At 41.5% G+C, this 24,981-nt stretch overlaps 1 protein-coding gene across 4 annotated transcripts in view; it reads right to left on the reverse strand.

Moving 5' to 3' along the window:
* Positions 1–24,981, reverse strand: part of LOC110525355 (activating molecule in BECN1-regulated autophagy protein 1B) — a 46,050-nt gene continuing 21,069 nt past the window's right edge. For 2 of the 4 annotated variants that reach the window (XM_090234835.1, XM_021605403.3), the window contains exons 11-18: positions 24,638–24,748; positions 23,915–24,103; positions 22,424–22,578; positions 13,356–13,495; positions 11,815–11,922; positions 11,383–11,576; positions 10,999–11,130; positions 1–5,736 (exon numbers count right to left, since the gene is read on the reverse strand). In XM_090234835.1, the coding sequence (XP_090090961.1) occupies positions 5,114–5,736; positions 10,999–11,130; positions 11,383–11,576; positions 11,815–11,922; positions 13,356–13,495; positions 22,424–22,578; positions 23,915–24,103; positions 24,638–24,748 (1,652 nt within the window). In that variant the 3' untranslated portion in view covers positions 1–5,113. Of the gene's footprint in view, positions 5,737–10,998; positions 11,134–11,382; positions 11,577–11,814; positions 11,923–13,355; positions 13,496–22,423; positions 22,579–23,914; positions 24,104–24,637; positions 24,749–24,981 lie in introns of all 4 variants that reach the window. The other 2 variants (XM_021605410.3, XM_021605396.3) reach the window with 1 other exon arrangement.

Genomic DNA, 24,981 nt, shown 5'->3' on the forward strand with positions numbered 1-24,981 from the left:
TTTGTGAAGTTTCTTATTGTTTATTTGCCTTTTTTCATCGTCAACATTACATAGGATCTTTGGTGTTCCTATATATGATATAGAACTTGTTGGATTTTTACTATAATCTTAATTTAGCTTAAAAGAACAGAAAATCTTCATCACATCAGCACTCTAAAACATGAGAGACCGTTGATAACAGTTTAGGGGGAAGAGACATAGCAGTCAAGACTATATCCCAAGTCACACGCATACTGTAAATACCTTACCTGGTATCCTTTTCTTCACCACTACTGACCTGAGGACTCGATAGATGAGAGCACAGCAGTATAGTGAAAACCTATTGAGTCCTTTCACTGGTCAGTGGTCATGAAAGAGGATAAGGAAAGTATGTTTTTAAAGTATTGTGACACAGCAACACACCCTAAACATTAGCCCCCTCGACAATTTCATACTGAAGTCATGCCTGATACTTCTTTTTCAAACAGCCCTAGTTTGTTCCTAGTTATAATATGCAGCATAGGTCTTCTGTGAAAGCAGTTGAACAAGTAGCTGACTGAAGCACCACAGGTGTAATTTATAACAGAAATGTGTTGGGCAAAAATTCACTACATTCAAATCTATATAAAATCAACCTTCCAAACATAGGAAGAATATCATGAGGCTAGACCAGAGACTATTGTACACTAACAAGGGAAGCAACAAGACCAATAATTTGTAATTGATTAGTATAATCAACAAGTGACTGTTTGGCTACATACTAGCGCCAAGAGTTTTAGTAGATTTAGAATAAGTAGTGGCAGTAACTAGTGTGAACCGTACAGGCACCGACCAAAACCTCTACCGCTTTCCCTCAAATTAACTAAACCATTTTGCCAAAGACTCTGCCTCACATGGTTTAAAAAATATCACAACAAAATAAGGCTCACAAACAGCTCAGAGACTATGAAATGTGGTGGCCCTAAAGGGGCAAAGTAGTGAAAGATATAAATTCATAAAAACCAAGGATGACATTAAACATGATTGGGACAATGCTGTGATCACTGTCAAGCAAAATATATTGTATGAGTGGGCAAAACTGTGTTTGTATCTGTATGTTTCACACATACTGCATACCACAGGTGTCCCCACAAGTGCCTTAACAAAGAATATGGAGTGTAAAACATGACATTCATAATATAAAACCAAATAAGTACATGGGGACCATTATCTGCATTCTTAAAAGGAAAAGGAAGAACGCAACCTGTCACTTTAAAAGGAATAAACTCCCCCCTCTTGAGATCAAACGTGGTGTTCCACAAGGATCCATTATTGGATCTATATTAATTAAAGAAATTACATGCCAAACACAAGTAAGTACAGAGGGACAACTCCACTTGTTAAGATGAATCAGCAGTATTCCCAACTTATACTAAACATTCAAAAACACCTATGTATATTGGGAGTCTGGAGTATGATTTGTTTGACAAAGCATTAGTGTCTAAATGCAGTGTCATGTATCCAATTAGTTTATACTACCACTATGTTAAATACACTTTAATTTCTTCCATTCCACAGAAGTCAAACCACTGTTATTTGCATATGTGTAGAAAACCAATTATATTTCACCTTAAGAATAGGATTTGTTCACTGCTGGTAACACATACAATAACCGTATAGATGACATTTGGTTACTTTAAGACCCAGTGCCGTCAAAATTATTTTTTTCCTGTGTTTTGTATCATACAGTGAAACTAACACCGGAAAAGTATATACGGTACACATTTTTTTAATCAGTGTTATTTCTTGATAGTTGCTGGTTGAAAACACAATCTAGACAGGACCATCTAATGAGCAGGTTTGCATGGGCGGGAGTTTCGACTTTCAATGTTGACATCGCCATGCAGTAAATTGGTTAATGGTGCAAGATGCAGAAATCGCTGTGCCATTTTCTGGTTGCAAATATTCTAATAGTTTGCCATATCAGTGTGCCATATGTGAAAAAACAAGCAATGCATAGTGTAGAGAATCATTGTACCATATAAACCACTGTAAAATATATTTTCAATAACCAGAAATTGTATTTTCATCTGTTTGAAGCTGGTGTACAAAACCGAAAGTACCGAAACCCAAGAAGCATAAAAATAGAACACATAGAACAGATATACCACTTCGTAGACTTGCTTTAAATGAGAAAGACAGATCTATAACTCACATTTCTATGTGAATTTAGTTGGGTCGCCCAAAATGTTACATATTGCAGCTTTAATATACCAATTACAAAAAAAGTTTCAAACCTCTCTGCCAATAACATCAGGTTTTCAGTTGTCCCCTCCCACCATTCCCAGACAGTCCTTGCAAAATTCTTGTTTGAGAAATCTTTTTTTTGCTATAAAGCTATTTTTGCCCTTTTTAATGGAAATCTATTACAGTAAGGTACAAAATTGTTACCCAGAAACAAGTATAAAAACAGCTGCTTTGGGCCTTTAAGATGTTCAATACCGCAGGTCATAGCAAATGTATACAATTTACAGTAGCTGTAGCTTTCCATTAAGAACCAATAAGATTGCCATCTCTTCACAGAACATACTTGTTACATTTTTCATCTTTATGTCAACAAATCTCTTTTTAATTACATCACAGAAAAGTCAAAGCCAAAAAAGTGAACAAACTTGATAGTTTGATATAGAAGTTTTGTAATATAAGGTGAGACTTTGTATACCATTGATTTGCATTGTTAAAAGTGTAGTTGTGGACCTACAGTATGTGTATCATTCAGGGTGAGGGACATATGGGAGACAGCGCTCTTTCACACAAAGCAGACACATGAACAGCCGACAAACGGTTTTTAAAATCTTCATTAATCAAGTAAAGCCAGGAGGACCATTCAGATAGTTTGTTTCTTTTTTACCTGCCAGGCAATTTGACTTTCTTCTAATCAGTAAGACAGTTGTAGCAGTTTTCATACATGCAGTAAACAGTTTGCTTGGAGTCGCACTCAGGACTCGCTGCACAGCTCAAAAAACAACCAATCGGGGCACTTGCTCCATTCGCTCTTTCTCTCTCTACTCAGAGGTCTAACAATATAATAACCCTACAAAGCGAATGTAAATAGCTAAGCATTATGGGTTTAAAAAAAAAAAGTTATACTGTGCAGGGCATTTATTTTTCTTGTCTGTAAGCACGCGACGTGGTCAGGGGGGCTTTAGTGAAATGATATGCTAAGGACACTCTGCCTGTCACAATAGGCCAGGCACACCCCTGAAGACATTACAGTACAAAACTCGATCTAAATGGTAATCGATAATTCAAGTTTTAAAAAAAAATCAATTTCCTGGTTCAGCACGGGGCTGATTGAGATTATAATCAAAAGCTCTCTCACCCCGACGTACCCCAAGTGACAAACCACACCATTAGGGCAAAGTAACTTTGACTAAGAGATGCTACATATACAAGCCTTCTGGCCCACCCACATACGGTTATAGGCAAAAGGCAAACTTGCTCTCCTGTTTTTCCGCTGCAGAATGCCTACATTTTGCAGAGCCAATAAACATACACCACCCCCACACACACTTACAACTGCACACGCATACACAGAGACAAGCATACACACACACACACACACACGGAACAGCTCCACCTCAGTGCTTCCTAAGCACTGGGTGTGTTTGTGCTGGAGATTTAACTGAAAAGAAGCTCAGTGAAGACCCTCCCCCTGTTGACAGACAGATACAGCTGAGCCAATCCAGCTAGCCCCCTGCCTGCTACTCCTCAGTCTTTGTGGGAAGGGTCACTGGGCGTAACAAGTCAACAGTCAGGTTTGTTTCACTGAATCCTAGTGGTAACTTCTCAGCTCTCACAGTGTCCCTGGAGCACCAGTGGTGAGTGCAGGAGACAGGAGGCTCTGGTCTTGGTCTACATCACATATTTAGGGGGGGATGGTGGAGGTTTGTGGGATGGGTGACCAGGGACCAGATGGTAAAGAAATCCTGACCCAGGCCTCACTGCATGCCTCTTGGCACTAAACCCAGTCACTGTAGTGCAACAGAAGAGGAATGATGGTGCTGCCTCTTAGCGTGACACAAGCCTGTCTAGAGAGCTGACTAACGCTCCCCAAACAGGTGTGCGAGTTAGTTCCCCCCAAAACTCTTTAGCTCCCTCAATGCCGATTTGTCCATATTTCACAATACTTTTGTACCGATGGTGTTCCCTTTTTTCTTCAGAAACGATGCAGCATGATTGAAAACATGCAGTAGAACAATACTACAGTATCAATACAGTCAGAAATGATTGACTAGACATTGAAACATCACATCCACCATTTTGTCCACTGTATTCTGTTTGAACATGAAGCAATAAGGGGCTTAGACTTGTACCATCAAATCAGATGCTCTGTACACTTGGGGACTCATAATATGACCATGATCCTTTTGGGGGGACCCCTCTGACATAATCTATAATGAAAGCAGGCAGCTGCAGATTCTCTCTTGAAAGGCATGGCTTTAGTCATGCCACACACATCATATCATGATTCATACAACAATAGGATTATTTTCCTGCTATGCATTATCATCACATTACAAATACACGTCCTATAACATGGTCCCAAAAAAAAGAGGATTCAAAATATAGCAAACACACTAATTCATGTCAAATTCAATCACATGGCACCAGAACACTACACTCTGTTTTTTAGTTGTTCTTTACAATTACCCTTACATGGCACTTTGAATGGAGTAACCTTGTCTATCAGTCACGCCTATGCGAAGAGAAGGACTGAAAAAAACCTCACAATTCAAGTAAAAGCCCTTTCTGACATGGAATGATCATACAGATAAGGTCCATTTTAAGTGCAAATGTAAGTGCACACCAATGCAGAGGGGGTCACAATGCCACTGAAGCTGAACGGGGTGGGGGGTGGGGGGGGCTCATGTCCCTTCTGTTCGGGGCTGGAGACCCCGCAGTGTCTGAGAACATTTATTGTGAGATAAGGCTTTGAGGAGAAGCGCACCTGTTAGACAGGGCCACACTGAGTTCCATTAGGGTTCCTGATACACCTTCTCATGGCCCAAAGCATCGTCACTAGCATCAGTCACCCACTGTCTGCTCTGGGGGATTCTCTCCCACTCCTGAGCAAGAATGGTCAAATCACACTCTACCTGCTGTAAGGGTCACCTGGGTAACTAGCTCTGCTGCTGCTGTTGTTATCGTTGCCGTTTGTGCCACTGCTGGGAGGGTAGGACCTGCGAGAGGAGGAGGAAGAGGAGAAGATCAGGGAGGAAGAGGGGCCTGGCTCAGAATTGTCCATTCGGCTGGCTACTTCAAACACGTTGTCGATGTCCATGGCCACTGAGAGTCCGGCCCCCGCACCTGAAGCATTGCTGGGGGGTTGTGGTTGGGAGACAAAGGGCAGCCCCCACACCGGGCCTGGTTCTGTGGGAGCGGACAAGTTCTCCAGGCTGAGAAGCAAGGTCTGGGAAGGCTGTGGCTGGGTGATAGTGAGGGGGCAGGCGGAGGAGGTGGAAATGGAGGCTGTAGAGTGGCCGGGGACAGGCAGGTTGGGGTCACTGTTGCTGGGCCGACAGGCTGCGGCGCCGGTCCGTGTCTGGGAGCCGCGGTGGATGCGATGGCTGACGATAATGTTGTTGCCGAAGCCGCCCATGGAGGCCATGGTGGTGCTCTGCTCCCGCTGGACCACCGCCGTCATGCCGCCCTCTGCGATAAGCCGGCGGATGCGCGCCAGGGCGTCCTCTCCCGGGGCATACTCTGGGGCCTCGCCTGGATAGAGGAGGGAGGAGTTCATTATCATATGAGCGATGATAATGAACTCTTTCAAGCTGCTGATTGATTTTTGTATTGGTGACTTTGCCACACAATGTAATGACATCTTAATTGGCCCCGGGGAGGAAGTTAACAACTGGTCCTTTTAGCAAAACGAGACCCAGTCCAGCCTTCTACCCATATAACGGAGAATATACCTTTCACTGATTCCCTCCTCTGCAAAACCGACAGTTGAACCACCCCTTCCAGAACATTTTACCATTTGCTGTCATAATGACCATATACAGTATATACAGCCAAGTATAAGTCAAGTCTCAAGTCCCTTTTGGCAATGGCTTTCTACCTGCTGTAGGTTAGGTCTCCCTTGGTCATTAGTCCATACTTGTATAAAAGAAATCACATCAGGCACTATTTAAATCAAAATACATTTCCTTTTAAAATGTAGACAGTTTACATTAATAAAAGTAATTGTACTGGATATGAAAACAATCAAACATAACATTTTAAAGTGCATGGTATTTTGTGGCAGACATTGTCTATATTTCACTTCATTGTGTCACACAAACAGAAAATCTGTCGGTGAGGGAAGATAAATAACAAATATTAATGTAAACCAAAATGACTGACAACTGCTCAACAACTACACTACTAAAGTGTCCTATATATTAAACATAATTACCTTTATCCCTAAAATATACTTACTGACCTGGACACTTAACAGAAATACAATTTCCTGTAATAAGTAGCAAATGACATCCTGTGCCCTAAGACAGAGAACATTTCTGTTGCAGACAGAGCCAACGCTGTCATTGCTACCTGCTTGAGCCTTAGAAAGACTTTTGCATGGATTCTCCAAAAATGCAAGCAATCAACTTAATTTTCAACAGAATATATTTGAATGTAGCGAATAATCTCTGCTCTGACAGATGATTGTATGTTTCCTTTCTTCTTGCTGATCTTGTTGCGGTAGCCAGAGAACAGTCTGGAGGTTTTGGCAGGTGGTTGTTCTTCTTTTTCTTCACTACTTCTCTCCGTAACGGTGACTTTCCGTGCCTCAGCCAAAACAAGGTCAGAAAAAAAGGAATTAAATGATGTATATTATCAATAAAATAACAGTATATATTATACATGAAAAAAAAAAACATTACTATTTGAATGCAAGTGACATGGTGACATTGTACCTACCAATCAGACTCTCCTTCAATTCAGCTTTATTTTCATGTGGTATGAGGACATCATGATCAAGTCAGAACAGGCAGAAAGATGGGTCCAGCTGTGCAGTCATTATGTAAATATTGTCACCAAATTGAGGTTTTGTTGCCTGTTCATCCAAGTGCTCCATTCTGACATTCACAAACACCCTCTGGAATCGGCGTTTGAGTGACTGCTGCAATGCTTTTACTAGACTGACTAGGTGATGACTTGTGCTCAGTGTACTCTGCAGATGATAGTTGAGTGACAATACACAAGGAAGGGCCGCCCTGAGTAAAGTCAGTGGCCTGGACAAAAGGGTCCAATAGCTGGCTCCATTCCCTTGGTGATAAGCAGAGCTCCTTGGGCCTCAAGTAAAGTATTGAGGCTTTGTTGATTCAGATTGGTGACTACTTTAACAAGCTGGAGGATAGAATTCCATCTGGTAGACACAGCAGCAGGGACACTACTATTGACTCCGAACTCAGCTTCAAATGCTTCTTTCAGACCACAGGTACAGTGCCTTGCGAAAGTATTCGGCCCCCTTGAACTTTTAGACCTTTTGCCACATTTCAGGCTTCAAACATAAAGATATAAAACTGTATTTTTTTGTGAAGAATCAACAACAAGTGGGACACAATCATGAAGTGGAACGACATTTATTGGATATTTCAAACTTTTTTAACAAATCAAAAACTGAAAAATTGGGCGTGCAAAATTATTCAGCCCCCTTAAGTTAATACTTTGTAGCGCCACCTTTTGCTGCGATTACAGCTGTAAATCGCTTGGGGTATGTCTCTATCAGTTTTGCACATCAAGAGACTGAATTGTTTTCCCATTCCTCCTTGCAAAACAGCTCGAGCTCAGTGAGGTTGGATGGAGAGCATTTGTGAACAGCAGTTTTCAGTTCTTTCCACAGATTCTCGATTTGATTCAGGTCTGGACTTTGACTTGGCCATTCTAACACCTGGATATGTTTATTTTTGAACCATTCCATTGTAGATTTTGCTTTATGTTTTGGATCATTGTCTTGTTGGAAGACAAATCTCCGTCCCAGTCTCAGGTCTTTTGCAGACTCCTTCAGGTTTTCTTCCAGAATGGTCCTGTATTTGGCTCCATCCATCTTCCCATCAATTTTAACCATCTACCCTGTCCCTGCTGAAGAAAAGCAGGCCCAAACCATGATGCTGCCACCACCATGTTTGACAGTGGGGATGGTGTGTTCAGCTGTGTTGCTTTTACGCCAAACATAACGTTTTGCATTGTTGCCAAAAAGTTCAATTTTGGTTTCATCTGACCAGAGCACCTTCTTCCACATGTTTGGTGTGTCTCCCAGGTGGCTTGTGGCAAACTTTAAACGACACTTTTTATGGATATCTTTAAGAAATGGCTTTCTTCTTGCCACTCTTCCATAAAGGCCAGATTTGTGCAATATATGACTGATTGTTGTCCTATGGACAGAGTCTCCCACATCAGCTGTAGATCTCTGCAGTTCATCCAGAGTGATCATGGGCCTCTTGGCTAGATCTCTGATCAGTCTTCTCCTTGTATGAGCTGAAAGTTTAGAGGGACGGCCAGGTCTTGGTAGATTTGCAGTGGTCTGATACTCCTTCCATTTCAATATTATCGCTTGCACAGTGCTCCTTGGGATGTTTAAAGCTTGGGAAATCTTTTTGTATCCAAATCCGGCTTTAAACTTCTTCACAACAGTATCTCGGACCTGCCTGGTGTGTTCCTTGTTCTTCATGATGCTCTCTGCGCTTTTAACGGACCTTTGAGACTATCACAGTGCAGGTGCATTTATACGGAGACTTGATTACACACAGGTGGATTGTATTTATCATCATTAGTCATTTAGGTCAACATTGGATCATTCAGAGATCCTCACTGAACTTCTGGAGAGAGTTTGCTGCACTGAAAGTAAAGGGGCTGAATAATTTTGCACGCCCAATTTTTCAGTTTTTGATTTGTTAAAAAAGTTTTAAATATCCAATAAATGTCGTTCCACTTCATGATTGTGTCCCACTTGTTGTTGATTCTTCACAAAAAAATACAGTTTTATATCTTTATGTTTGAAGCCTGAAATGTGGCAAAAGGTCGCAAAGTTCAAGGGGGCCGAATACTTTCGCAAGGCACTGTAGTATGTAGTAAGCTGCAAAGTTTAGTTACCTTAGCCATCATACTGTGTATCATTTTTGTTTCCTTTAGTCCATAGTCCATAGTTTCCTGCAGTTGGTTTGGATAGCTTCAACATCGGCATTGTACTCTTCACCACATTCTTCCCATAGGCTGGGGTTATCCAAATCATCATGATCATTGCTTGCTTTAGGGAAACAAACTGTGAAGGGCTTTTTCTTACTTGCAGCATTATCACACATGACATAATCTAACTTATGTTTTATACCAAAATTATCACATATTACTTCAAATGTATCACTGATTCTAAAGTAATACTGCAAAAAAACACAGCAAAGGAATACACTTTTTGACCTAAATGCAAAGCCTTATGTTTGTGGAAAATCGAAGACAACACATCACTGAGTAACTGCATCCTTATTTTCAACTATGGTGGTGGCTGCATCATGGTATGGGTACGCCTGAAAAGTTTTTCAGGATTAAAATAAACTGACGGAGCTAAGCACAGGCAAAATCCCACAGAAAAACCTTCAGTCTGCTTTACACCAGACTCTGGGAGAGGAATTCACCTTTCAGCAGGACAACAACCAAATATACACCGGAGTTGCTTACCAAGAAGACAGTGAATGTTTCTGAGTTGCCAAGTTACAGTTTTAACTTAAATCTGCTTGAACCCTTGGACTACAATGGTCGCGCCCCCACGTAAATCTAATTAACATTTAAAAAATCCCCATCAAAATCAGTCTGTTTAAGAGAGAGATGTTTTTTTGCATGGGTTGCATCTCAATCCACCGCATCCGCCAATATCGCCCTCCGCATCTGCTATGAAAGGTGGCAGAGCTAGAGTTGTTTGTCAGACCATGAGACATCCCTCAATTCGGTCTACTCACGAAAACGCCTGTAGCATCCGAACTGACTTTCCTCTATGGAAAGTTGAGACTCTCACAAACATAAGAGTGTTCTCCGTTTTTCCCTAGGACGCCCATTTGACCAAGAACCCGATGGTTACTCTGACAGAGCTCCAGAGTTCCTCTGTGGAGATGGGAGAACCTTCCAGAAGGACAATCATCTCTGCAGCATTCCAAATATCAGGCCTTTATGGTAGAAGCCACTAATCAGTAAAAGGTACATGACAGCCCACTTGGATTTTGCCAAAAAGCACCTAAAGGACAGACCATGAGAAACAAGATTCTCTGGTCTAATGAAACCAAACGTCACGTCTGGAGGGAAACCTGGCACTATCCCTACGGTGAAGCAAGGTGGTGGCAGCATCATGCTGTGGGGATTTTTTCAGTGGCAGGGACTGGGAGACTAGTCAGGATCGAGGGGAAGATGAACGGTGCAAAGTACAGAGAGATCCTAGATTAAAACCTGCTCCAGAGCGCTCAGGCCCTCAGACTGGGGCAAAGGTTCACCTTCCAACAGGATAACGACCCTAAGCACACAGCTAAGACAATGTAGGAGTGGCTTCGGCACAAGTCTGTGAATGTCCTTGTTTTTATTCATAATACATATGCAAAAATGTCTTTAAAAAAATCAGTTTTTGCTTTGTCATTATGGGGTGTGGGAAATATGTGGAAAAGTCAAAGGGTCTGAATACTTTCAGAATGCACTGTAAATCTTAAAAAATAAAATAAAATAAAAACACTTTTCTTCCACTTTGACATTACAGAACAGTTTGTGTAGACTGTTGACAAAAAATGACAAATACATTTTAATCCCACTTTGTAAATGTAACAGAATTTCAAGGGGGGTGATGACTTTTCCCTGCTGTAAAAGCGTTTCTCCTACCCTTCAATTGACTTTTGATGCCACCCTGTCTGAAGATATAACTAGGGGAAAGACTGCTTTAAAACCATGTAAGAACGTACAATAAGAGGGGTCTTTAGGCATTCTGAAAGGGAGAGTAGTAGGTGGGACTGGGAGGATTACCAGTGTTGGCTGTGGAGGTGCCGGCTTCTGTTGAAGAGTCCCCCATGGCACTGGCCTCGGCCTGGCTGGTTTGTGGCTGCTCCAGACCTCCCTGGGTCTCACGGCTTGTGGACGGGACCTCTTGACGGGCTTCTACTGAGATTAGTAGTGAGAGAGAAATCATTAATACACTAACATTTCTTCAACAAAACTAAATTGCAACACTAAACTGCACAGTAAATTAGATGGGACAGAAATGTGTTGAAGGTTAACAGCTGTGTAAAATACTAAATAATACTTGTACTGCTGAATATTAATTAAAAGGCAATGTGTCATTGAGCATGGGTCTGATTGGATCTCAGTGTTTTGTTTTCACAGAGGGAAACAATGAAAGTCTCCTCCTACCATAAGCAGCAGCGTGGGAGGTGCTGGGCCCGGAGAGGTCCATCTCTGTCTGCGTCTCGGCGTTCTGCAGCTGCACGATGGGCGTCTGAGTGCCCTGTGAGGTCACCGAGGGGGCGGGGTGTCGGGGCTGGAGGCCAATGGCGTTCATCAGACCCATGTCTCTGTCAAGTCTCCAGCTGGAGCGACTGGGGGCCCTTGGAGTGGGCAAACATATGACGTGATGGATGGATACTCATTACACAGTATAGAGTTGCACATTTCAGAAACTTCCCCAAAATCCCCCATTTTTTTAAGTTGAAGGATTTCTGGAAAACCTAAGAATTTTGGGAAAGTTTCTGTAATTTGACATAGTTCAGTGAACACAGTGAGCAGACCAGAGAGGACATGTAAGAGAAAGAGGTGACAACATCTCTTTGGTCCTAGACTCCTCACCCTGGTCGATCTGTACCGCGGGTCCTGCTGGTTCCACCACCGCTGTTGACTGTGAATATGGGCTCGGTGCTCGCTTCGGCCGGGCTCTCTCCGTCACTCCGGTACAACCTGGAGAACAGACAGACAGCACGACATCATTATTCATTGGCACCGACGATGTCGTCATAATCAGATCTCTCTAATGAGGAGAAATTACTTAACTTCTTATGGCTGGGGGGCAGTATTGAGTAGCTTGGATGAATAAGTTGCCCAAACTAAACGGCTTGCTCCTCAGTCTCAGTTGCTAATATATGCATATTATTATTAGTATTGGATAGAAAACACTAAAGTTTCCAAAACTGTGAAAATATTGTCTGTGAGTATAACAGAACTGATATTGCAGGCGAAACCCTGAGGAAAATCAAACCAGGAAGTGGCTTCTATTTTGAAAACTCCATGTTCCATAGCCTGCCTTTGCTCCATTTAAAGGGATATCAACCAGATTCCTTTTCCTATCGCTTCCTCAAGGTGTCAACAGTCTTTAGACATAGTTTAAGACTTTTATTTTGAAAAATGAGCGAGAAAGATAACATCGCTTCATTGTATGGCCGGGTGCCAGCAGCGTTTTGTATGCGTAACAGTTTGGGCAGCCATTGCCTTTCCCTCTCCGACTGAAAAAGACAGTTGCGGTTGATATATTATCGACTATATATTTTAAACTTCTTATGGCTGCCATCCTGTTAACGGGATAATTGTCATCAACAACCGCTGAATTGCATAGCGCCACATTCAAATAATATTACTAAAAATATTTATATTCATGAAATCACAAGTGCAATATAGCAAAACACAGCTTAGCCTTTTGTTAATCCACCTGTCGTGTCAGATTTTGAAAATATGCTTTACAGCGAAAGCAATCCAAACGTTTGTGTAAGTTTATCGATCGCTCGACAAAACATTATGTACACTTAGCATCAAGTAGCTTGGTCACGAAAATCAGAAAAGCAATCAAATTAATAGTTTACCTTTGATGATCTTCGGATGTTTTCACTCACGAGACTCCCAGTTACACAATAAATGTTCCTTTTGTTCCATAAAGATCATTTTTATATCCAAAATACCTCAGTTTGTTTGGCGCGTTATGTTCATAAATCCACAGGAAAGAGGGGTCACGACAACGCAGACAAATTCCAAATAGTATCCGTAATGTCCACAGAAATATGTCAAAAGTTTTTTTATAATCAATCCTCAGGTTGTTTTTAATGTAATCATCACACACAATGACCTCTTTACAGACCAATAATTGACCCTCTCCAATCTGGAGGGTTCCCTTTTCTACTGGCTATTATAATAATAACACCAGAGACCAAATTAATCCAAATGACTGCCAGCGTTGGAGGTGGTGGTAAGGACTGCCTGAACTCAAGATACCGGGAATACACCTTTGCACACAAAGTGTATTTTGATGACAACAAAGCAAACAATTCACTCATACACCGTCCCGATAGGGTCCAGTCTATCAGGTATAAGCGTTACAATGGACAGACAGGAGCACTACTCACACGGGCCTGCAGATGACCAGGTCTCCTTTGTTGGTCCCGTAGGCCAGGCCCATCCCCGGGTCTGGAAGCCATCTGGCTGAATTGATGCTGACGTGTCGCCGCTGGTCCGGAGCCATGGGGTACACCACATTAAACACCATCTAAGGAACAAATAGAGAACACACACAAACAAACATCAACAAGCGTACAAGTCAAGAACAGATTTTGTCTTACTGGAAAGCAAGGGGTCATTGGAGAAATATATATATGTTTTTTTAAAGCAAATAAAATGTCTATGTTCCATCTGATCTAACCTTTTCATGCTGGTTTCGAATAATTTAATGGCTTTATAATGTCTGTAATGGCCAGACAGACAGTCATTTAAAAGCCATTGAAGAATGTATCAGTAGTTTTATGGTGCTTCTACAGTGAATAGCAGGGCTGGGAATTGCCAGGAATCAACCTCACGATATGATCACAATACTTAGGTCCCGATTTGATATTTTTGCAATTCTCACAATTTTATATTTTCTATATATTCAATTCTACAATTCTCGCCTGGTTCACCAACTACTTTTCTGATAGAGTTCAGATTGTCAAATCGGAGGGCCTGTTGTTCGGGCCTCTCGCAGTCTATGGGGGTGCCACAGGGTTCAAATCTTGGGCCAACTGTCTTCTCTGTATACATCAATGATGTCGCTCTTGCTGCTGGTGAGTCTCTGATCCACCTCTACGCAGACGACACCATTCTGTATACGTCTGGCCCTTCTTTGGACACTGTGTTAACAACCCTTCAGACGAGCTTCAATGCCATACAACTCTCCTTCCGTGGCCTCCAACTATTCTTAAATGCAAGTGAAACTAAATGCATGCTATTCAACCGATCGCTGCCTGCACCTCCCCGCCTGTCCAGCATTACTACTCTGGACGGTTCTGACTTAGAATATGTGGACAACTACAAATACCTAGGTGTCTGGTTAGACTGTAAACTCTCCTTCCAGACTCACATCAAACATCTCCAATCCAAAGTTAAATCTAGAATTGGCTTCCTATTTAGCAACAAAGCATCCTTCACTCATGCTGCCAAACATAGCCTTGTAAAACTGACCATCCTACCGATCCTCGACTAAAGTCCCCCTTTATCTCAGCTCGCTGGTCACCATAGCAGCACCCACCTGTAGCACACGCTCCAGCAGGTATATCTCTCTGGTCACCCCCGCCTCTCCTTCCAGTTCTCTGCTTCCAGTGACGGGAACGAACTACAAAAATCTCTGAAACTGGAAACACTTATCTCCCTCACTAGCTTTAAGCTCACAGATTACTGCACCTGTACATAGCCCATCTATAATTTAGCCCAAACAGCTACCTCTTCCCCTACTGTATTTATTTATTTTGCTCCTTTGCACCCCATTATTTATATTTCTACTTTGCACATTCTTCTACTGCAAATCTACCATTCCAGTGTTTTACTTGCTATTTTGCATTTACTTTACCACCATGGCCTTATTTTGCCTTTACCTCCCTTATCTCACCTCATTTGCTCACATTGTATATAAACTTATTTTTCTACTGTATGTTTGTTTTACTCCATGTGTAACTCTGTGTTGTTGTATGTGTCGAACTGCTTTGCTTTATCTTGGCCAGGTCGCAATTGTAAATGAGAACTTGTCCTCAACTTGCCTACCTGGTTAAATCAAGGTGAAATAAAAAAATAAAAAAAATATATGTATTGCGATTCAATACTGTGACTGTACTGCAATTGCATAGTCTAAACATATTGCTCACCTGCTGCAGAGGGACAAGAGAGAGCCATGAGAAAACAAAATTGGCTCCCTATTTAAAAAGAAGATGGAGAACAAGATATGAAGTAAAAATACTTTTGGTGCAGGTACAGCCAACTACAGCAAAAATAATATTGCGATATTGCCAAAACGATACATCAACCAAAATAATATCCTGATATGTAACTGTATGGTTTTGTTCCACCATCACTAGTGAATAGGTGGAATATGATTGTTATTGGTCAGATTTGAGGCAGTTCTATAGGAAATAATGGGTACTTCAAGCTGCATTATTTAACTTTTTGTTGTGACTGACCAAATTCACAAAGAAATGCGAGTTATAGATCTGTCATTCTCATTGAAAGCAAGTCTAAGAAGTGGTAGATCTGTTCTATGTGCGCTATTCCTTCTCTTCCCGATCTTAAGTTCAGTTTTGGCGTCTTTTACTTTCCTTTTTGTACACCAGCTTCAAACAGCTGAAAATACAGTATTTTTGGTAATGGAAAATATATTTCATAGTGGTTTGGATGGTACAATGATTCTATACACCAGTGGTTCCCAAACTGTGGGGCGTACCCTGTCAGCAGAGGCGGGCCGGGCCGGGTTGGAACACCTGTATTTGGGGATTTTCATTCTTTCATTCATTCATTCTTTCTTCTCTGCAGATCCTCTCAATCTCTGTCAGTTTTGATTGGGAGCGTCGCTGCACAGCTATTTTCAGGTCTCTCCAGAGATGTTCGATTGGGTTAAAGTCCGGGATCTGGCTGGGCCACTCAACGACATTCACAAACTTGTGCCGAAGCCACTCCTGCATGGTCTTGGCTGTGTGCTTAGGGTCATTTTCCTGTTGGAATGTGAACCTTCTAGCAGTTTATCATCAAGCATCTCTGGACTTTGCTTCATTCATCTTTCCCTCGATCCTGACTAGTCTCCCAGTCCCTGCTGCTGAAAAACATCCCCACAGCATGATGCTGCCACCACCATGCTTCACCGTAGGGATGGTGCCAGGATTCCTTCAGGCCAAAGAGTTCAATGTTGGTTTCATCAGACCAGAGAACCTCTCATGGTCTAAGAGTCCTTTAGGTGCTTTTTGGCAAACTCCAAGTGGGCTGTCATGTGCCTTCTACCTCCCTGACCAAGGCCCTTCTTCCCCGAATGCTCAGTTTGGCCGGGCGGCCAGCTCTAGGAAGAGTCTTGGTGGTTCCAAACTTCTTCCATTTAAGAATGATGGAGGCCAATGTGTTCTTGGGGACCACCAATGCTGCAGAAATGTTTTGGTACCCTTTGTGCCTCAACACAATCCTGTCTCAGAGCTCTGCGGACAATTCCTTCAACCTCATGGCTTGGTTTCTGCTCTGACATGAACTGTCAACTGTGGGACCTTATATAGACAGGTGTGTGCCTTTCCAAATCAGGTCCAATCAATTGAATTTACCATAGGTGGACATCAATCAAGTTGTAGAAACATCACAAGGATGATAAATGGAATTTATCACAAGTCTCATAGCAAAGGGACTGAATAATTACATAAGGTTCTTTATTTTTAATACATTTGCAAAAATGTCTAAAAAACTGTTTTTGCTTTGTCAAATTTAGAAAAACTCCATAACGTAACAAAATCTAGTTTGAGAAACAGATGCCTCACACAAGTCCTCAACTGGCAGCTTCATTAAATAGTACCCCCAAAACACCAATCTCAACGTCAAGAGTGAAGAGGCGACTCCTGGATGCTGGCCTTCTAGGCAGAGTTCCTCTGTCCAGTGTCTGTGTTCTTTTGCCCATCTTAATCTTTTATTGGCCAGTCTGAGATATGGCATATTCATTGCAACACTGCCTAGAAGGCCAACATCCCGGAGTCACCTCTTCACTGTTGACATTGAGACTGGTTTTGCGGGTATTTTTTAATGAAGCTGCCAGTTGAGGACTTGTGTGAGGCGTCTGTTTCTCAAACTAGACACTCTAATGTACTTGTCCTCTTGCTCAGTTGTGCACTGGGGCCTCCCACTCCTCTTTCTATTCTGGTTAGAGACAGTTTGCGCTGTTCTGTGAAGGGGGTAGGACACAGCGTTGAACGAGATCTTCAGTTTCTTGGCAATTTCTCACATGGAATAGCCTTAATTTCTCAGAACAAGAATAGACTGACGAGTTTCAGAAGAAAGTTATTTGTTTCTGGCCATTTTGAGCCTGTTATCAAACCTACAAATGCTAATGCTCCAGACACTCAACTAGTCTAAAGAATGTCAGTTTTATTGCTTCTTAAATGAGCACAATAGTTTTCAGCTGTGCTAACATAATTGCAAAAGGGTTTTCTAATAATCAATTTGCCTTTTAGAATGATAAACTTGGATTAGCTAACACAACGTGCCATTGGAACACAGGAGTGATGGTTGCTGATAATAGGCCTCTGTACGCCTTTGTAGATATTCAGTTTGATAAAAATCGGCAGGTTCCAGCTACAATAGTCATTTACAACATAACAATGTATTTCTGATCCATTTGATGTTATTTTAATGGACAAAAAATGTGCTTTTCTTTCAAAAACAATGACATTTCTAAGAGACCCCAAACTTTTGAAAAGTAGTGTATGAGACAGGCAAATACCTTTCACTGAGCTGTGTAAAGATAGACTGACAGGGGTGAGACAATTAATTGTAATTTATCTTAATGTTCTTTTGCTGTTTACAGGTGCACTATACTTCTGACCCAATGCAGCCAGGTCCCATCTACTTTTTAACTCTTGAAAGTGTTGCTTGTTTGGTGTCTGCTGTGAAGGAATACCACAACAAGTGAACTACTTGATTGACGAAGGCGTCATCCAGCAAAAGGCAGCAGCGCAGTCATGTGAAGGACAGCAATTTGATAGGAGTCAACATCCAACAGCTGGTTAGACTGGAGTATGGTACAGTGCTGGTGGAAAGCTATGGCTGGCATCAACACCTGACTCCGTACTTCAGGTCGCTGCCATAGATCAAGCAGTATCAGCACTTCAGGTGAATACCATTTTCATTGCATTGTATGAGGTTTTTCTTCTTATCTAAACTTGGGAGATGAATTGATGTTGTAATGTCTTCTGCATTTCTTTTGTTATTTCCTGTTTTTACAGCTTTGATGCTCTGGAGCCTGGTGTTGTCGCCAAGGCATGTTCAGACTGTAGGGACCAGGTTTCAGCTGCTGTGCAACACTGACATCTTTCCTCCCATAGATGGTCTGCCTGTATAAGCACCACCTGGACTGGACACAGCTAGACAAACTTACTTTGAGAAGATCACAGAGTTTTCCGACGATGAATGACTCTCTCCTAACACACTACTACAATTGTTTATTTTATTTTATCCTGCTGCTCAGCCACCTTACCCCTTATTGTAGGCATATACAGTGGGGCAAAAAAGTATTTAGTCAGCCACCAATTGTGCAAGTTCTCCCACTTAAAAAGATGAGAGAGGCCTGTAATTTTCATCATAGGTACACTTCAACTATGACAGACAAAATGAGAAAAGAAATCCAGAAAATCACATTGTAGGATTTTTTATTAATTTATTTGCAAATTATGGTGGAAAATATGTATTTGGTCAATAACAAAAGTTTATCTCAATACTTTGTTATATACCATTTGTTGGCAATGACAGAGGTCAAATGTTTTCTGTAAGTCTTCACAAGGTTTTCACACACTGTTGCTGGTATTTTGGCCCATTCCTCCATGCAGATCCCCTCTAGAGCAGTGATATGTTTTGGGGCTGTTGCTGGGCAACACAGACTTTCAACTCCCTCCAAAGATTTTCTATGGGGTTGAGATCTGGAGACTGGCTAGGCCACTCCAGGACCTCGAAATGCCTCTTACGAAGCCACTCCTTCGTTGCCCGGGCGGTGTGTTCGGGATCATTGTCATGCTGAAAGACTCAGCCACGTTTCATCTTCAATGCCCTTGCTGATGGAAGGAGGTTTTCACTCAAAATCTCACGATACATGGCCCCATTCATTCTTTCCTTTACACGGATCAGTCGTTCTGGTCCCTTTGCAGAAAAACAGCCCCAAAGCATGATGTTTCCACCCCCATGCTTCACAGTAGGTATGGTGTTCTTTGGATGCAACTCAGCATTCTTTGTCCTCCAAACACGACGAGTTGAGTTTTTAACAAAAAGTTATATTTTGGTTTCATCTGACCATATGACATTCTCCCAATCTTCTTCTGTATCATCCAAATGCTCTCTAGCAAACTTCAGATGGGCCTGGACATGTACTGGCTTAAGCAGGGGGACACGTCTGGCACTGCAGGATTTGAGTCCCTGGCGGCGTGGTGTTACTGATGGTAGGCTTTGTTACTTTGGTCCCAGCTCTCTGCAGGTCATTCACTAGGTCCCCCCGTGTGGTTCTGGGATTTTTGCTCACTGTTCTTGTGATAGTTTTGACCCCACGGGGTGAGATCTTGCGTGGAGCCCCAGATCTAGGGAGATTATCAGTGGTCTTGTATGTCTTCCATTTCTTAATAATTGCTCCCACAGTTAATTTCTTCAAACCAAGCTGCTTACCTATTGCAGATTCAGTCTTCCCAGCCTGGTGTCCTTTGACAGCTCTTTGGTCTTGGCCATAGTGGAGTTTGGAGTGTGACTGTTTGAGGTTGTGGACAGGTGTCTTTTATACTGATAACAAGTTCAAACAGGTGCCATTAATACAGGTAACAAGCGGAGGACAGAGGAGCCTCTTAAAGAAGAAGTTACAGGTCTGTGAGAGCCAGAAATCTTGCTTGTTTGTAGGTGACCAAATACTTATTTTCCACCATAATTTGCAAATAAATTCATTAAAAACCCTACAATGTGATTTTCTGGATTTTTTTTCTCATTTTGTCTGTCATAGTTGAAGTGTACCTATGATTAAAATTACAGGCCTCTCTCATTTTTTTAAGTGGGAGAACTTGCACAATTGGTGGCTGACTAAATACTTTTTTGCCCCACTGTAACTACCTTTCACTGATATCGTTATTGATATTGTTCTTCTACATACTGTATATTATTTGATTTATATTGACACTATCTATTACTGATATCGCTACTATTCAAGTAACCATTTGACTGTACCATTTACACCATCTGTAAAGACCCATCTACTTAGCGAGATGTGGCCAGTTGTGTCAAGTACTTAAGTAAAAATACTTTCAAGTACTACTTAAGTATTTTTTGGAGGTATCTGTACTTTACTATTTATATATTTGGCAACTTTTACTTCACTACATTTCGAAATAAAATAATGTACTTTTTAGTCCATACATTTTCCCTGACAACCAAAAGTACTCGTTACATTTTGACAGGAAAATTGTCCAATTCACACACTTATCAAGAGAACATCCCTGGTCATCCCTACTGCATCTGATCTGCATCACTAAACACAAATGCTTTGTTCGTAAATTGTCTGAGTGTTGGAGTGTGCCCCTGGCTATCCGTCAATAAAAAATGTAATTGTGCCGTCTGGTTTGCTAATAAAAGGAATTTGAAATGATTTATACTTTTACTTTTGATACTTAACTACATTTTAGCAATTCCATTTACTTTTGATACATAAGTATTTTTAAAACCAAAAACTTTGACTTTTACTCAAGTAGTATTTTACTGGGTGACTTTTATTTTTACTTCAGTCATTTTCTATTAAGGTATCTTTACAATTTAGTACTTTTTCCACCAGATGTGGCTGGGGATTATAGCATTTCTTTCACATGACCAATCAATTTAGACAAGTGTGTCTGGGTAAGCGTCATCTAATATTTCTAAAATATTTTTTATCTGAACACTTTCTGTTTACCTGGAATTTTCCCTTATTGTAGGCTACTACTTTTAATCTTTACTATACTACTCACTGTTTAGCACATGACCTCACATGTGAATCCTTAAAGAGATGGATGGGGCTGGGTGGGTGTGAACAATGCTGCATGGGTGTTGACAAAGGAGTGCTCTCCAGTAGGTACCAAAATATTCAAAGGCACTTTTCTCAAAAATTAGTTTACAAGTTTAGCAACTTTCAAAGAATAATTTATTTCCCAGTGTTCCTCAAATGCAGTGTAAGATATACCATTTTGTAGCTCTGAGTCTTTACTTTTATCCATGTAAAAATGTTGCTAGATAAGACCGATTTGAGCCAGTTGGTCACAAATGAGTAGAATTGATTGAAATAAGCTTTAAACCTAAATTGGCATCCAAAACAGCAATTATCCAAGAAATATGTTTCACAAGGTATATACTACCTTGTGAAACATCATGAGAATGGCTGCAAGTGTTTAGATAAGCATGAGATTCTCTTTTTTCATCCTATTTATTGAATATCGGAAAAATGATCGGCCAATACAAATATAGAATTTAAAAGATCAACATCGGCCAATAATATAAGTCAACCGATATATTGGTCAGGATCTACAGTACCAGTCAAAAGTTTGGACACATGTACTCATTCAAGGGTTTTTCTTAATTTGTACTATTTTCTACATTGTAGAATAATAGTGAATACATCAAAACTATGAAATAACACATGGAATCATGTAGTATCCCAAAAAGTGTTAAACAAATCAAAATATATTTCATATTTGAGATTCTTCAAAGTAGCCACCCTTTGCCTCGATGACATCTTTACATGCTGACCCAAACCAGACGCGCACGCGTGCCTGAGTGCGCCATCGCGTCACTGAGTGCGCCATCGCATGTTGATTTTGTACCCTCACACTCGCATTCTCTCACATTCTCTCAACCACGCATTCTCTCAACCAGCCTCACCTGGAATGCTTTTCCAACAGTCTTGAAGGAGTTCCCACAGATGTTGAGCACTCGTTGGCTGAATAATTCCTTGTGTGTTATTTCATAGTTTTGATGTCTTCACTATTATTATACAATGTAGAAAATAGTAAAAAATTAAGAAAAACCCTTGAATGAGTAGGTGAGTCCAAACATTTGACTGGTACTGTATATATTTCATGAGCCTTCTTATATTTCCTTGATATATGACACTTCAAAATATGACACTTCACACACTGTGTGTTTTTTCTCATTCATGAATGTGTTATTCAATGCGTTTCTATAGTAGTAAAGGCCAAACTCAATATTTCATCACATTTTTTATTTTTCTTGGACACCTATATGGATCCTAAAATGCAAAATCAAATAGCCAAATGATCCATGGTATGACCATCTTAAACCCCCCCTACTTATCCTACTATGTTCTCCCTCATTGTTGACCTCCACACCCACACACTACTGACATAGGTTAACAGCAACATGTAACCAGGGTCATGTTCACTATGGAATACAACAGAAACAAAAATATTTTTCTCACCCTGATGGAGGTCTCGCCGCCGTGGGGCTGCTGCAGCCGGAACACTTGCGCCACCATGTGGTCAGTGGAGGGATGTAGCAGGATCCTGCGAGATGCTAGGCCCACCATCACGTAGCAGCCCATGGGAGACAGGCTCACCGAGATGGCATTGGGACCTGAGGGAGAAGAAAGACAAACTGACAAGGTTGGTAAGATTCTTCTAGGTTAATATTGTAGTATAGTTTAGGTTCACTAAAAATAATATCCTCTTTTGTGCACTAATTTATTAGATTCAATGTTTTATACTCAACAGAAATATAAACGTTCCATGTTTCATGAGTTGAAATAAAAGTGTTCCATAAGCACAAAAAGCTTATTTCTCCAACATTTTGTGCACAAATTTGTTTACATCCCTGCTAGTGAGCATTTCTCCTTTGCCAAGATAATCCATCCACTTTACAGGTGTGGCATATAAAGTAGCTGATTCAATAGCATGATCATTACACAGGTGTACCTTGTGCTGGGGGCAATTAAAGGCCACTAAAATGTGCAGTTTTGTCCCACAACACAATGCAACAGATGTCTCACGTTTGGAGGGAGCGTGCAATTGGCATGCTGACTGCAGGAATGTCCACCAGACCTGTTGCCAGAGAATTGAATGTTAATTTCTCTACCATAAGCCGCCTCCAATGTTGTTTTAGAGAATTTGGTAGTACGTCCAACCGGCCTCACAGCCATAGACCACATGTAACCACGCCAGCCCAGGACCTACACATCCGGCTTCTTCACCTGCAGGATCATCTGAGACCAGCCACCCAGACAGCTGATGAAACTGAGGGTTATTTATTTCTTTAATAAAGACGTTGTGAAGGGAAAACCAAATTCTGATTGACTGGGCCTGGCTCCCAAGTGGGTGGGTCACCCATGGCTGTGCCCCTTCCCAGTCATGTGAAGTCCATAGATTAGGGCCTAATGAATTTATTTACATTGACTGATTTCCTCATATGAACTGTAACTCAGTAAAATCATTGATATTGTTGCACATTGCATTTATATTTTTGTTCAGTATAGATTCTCTAGTTCAGTGTCGCAAACCTCTCCTCAAGTACCCCCAGACGTTCCACGCATTTGTCGTATTCCAGAACTAGCAAACCTGATTCAACTAATGAGGTGATTAGTTGAACAATGGAATCAGGTCTGCCATCACTGGAATACCTGGAATACATGGATTGGCCGGGGGTACTTGAAGAAAAGGTTTGGGAAAGACTGCTATAGTTCTATCCTGGAAGTCAAGTCCATGACGGCAATACTTTCTAAATAATATATAGCAATAATATCCCATTTAGCAAACTCTTTTATCCAAAGTGACTTTTATCCATGCATGCATACATTATTTAAGTACAGATAAATTGATCCCACTGGAAACCAACCGGGAATCAAACCCACTATCCTGGCGTTGCAAGTACCATGCTCTACCAATTAAGCTACAGAGGACCACGTGATATGACTTACCAAATCTCTTGGTGTAGAGCATCTCCCCCAGGTTGTGAGGGGCCAGGGAGTACACGGCCAGGATGCCCTCGTCAGGGAAGCCCCGCTGGCTGCTAGGTATGAACACGGCCAGGAGCAGCCCGTCCGCTGAGATGTCACAACTGGCGTCGTTGTATATCTTACAGTTTGGCACCAGCACATTCACAGAGGCTGGAGGGGTGTGGAATACACTCAAGCACGCAGGCACACACAGGATGTCAATACTACAGTTTAATTTTGCACACACACATGCATACACACTTTGTTATTCTATCTTTGTGGGGACCTAAAATGTATTTCCATTCAAAATCATATTTTCCCTAACACAAACCCTAACCCCTCACCCTAATGCCGACCCTAATTTTAACCTTAACCGTAAACCTAACTCCTAAGCTGAAAATAGCTTTTGTCCTCATGGGGACGTGGGAAATGTCCCCACGACGGCGAATTGTCCTGGTTTTACTATTCTTGTGGGGACCTAAAATGCCCAGAAATCCCCACAAGAATAGGATAACACACACGTCAATACTACGCAATTAGGGCAAGAAAACAAGATGGGGCTTGTTTAGGATCATGTAACGTTACAGAATGTTTAGAGAAGTGCATTGTGTAGAACAGATACGACTGCCTGTCAGATGGAATATGGAATCATGGCATCTTGATTCATTCTATTTCTACCTGCAACATTCTGAACATTTCACATACCGTTGCTGATCTCAGGCAGGTCGAATTTGGTAAAGTCCCACCACTGCAGCCGGTAGGTGGTGTTGGCTATGTTACTAGCCACCGCCGACTGGCCGTCCCCGATGGAGGCACCTGAGAGACAGGAGAAAAACATTTTGGTCAGTGGAAAAGAGCATTGGAAGTGAAGTAGGAAAAGGACTGGCTACCATTATTGCAGACAGCAGAAATGAACACAATCAAATGGATAACATTGAGATGTATGAGAGCAGTCAACAAGTCAGTTGTTGCACTTGTTGCACACTTAAACTGTACTGCGCTAGCTTGGATATCCTCTTCTACACCTTTCAGAATGGTTCCACCAACTA

Source organism: Oncorhynchus mykiss, chromosome 1 (genome assembly GCF_057628025.1).
Source record: "Oncorhynchus mykiss isolate SJ-2025 chromosome 1, ASM5762802v1, whole genome shotgun sequence".
Taxonomy (NCBI): Eukaryota; Metazoa; Chordata; class Actinopteri; order Salmoniformes; family Salmonidae; genus Oncorhynchus; species Oncorhynchus mykiss.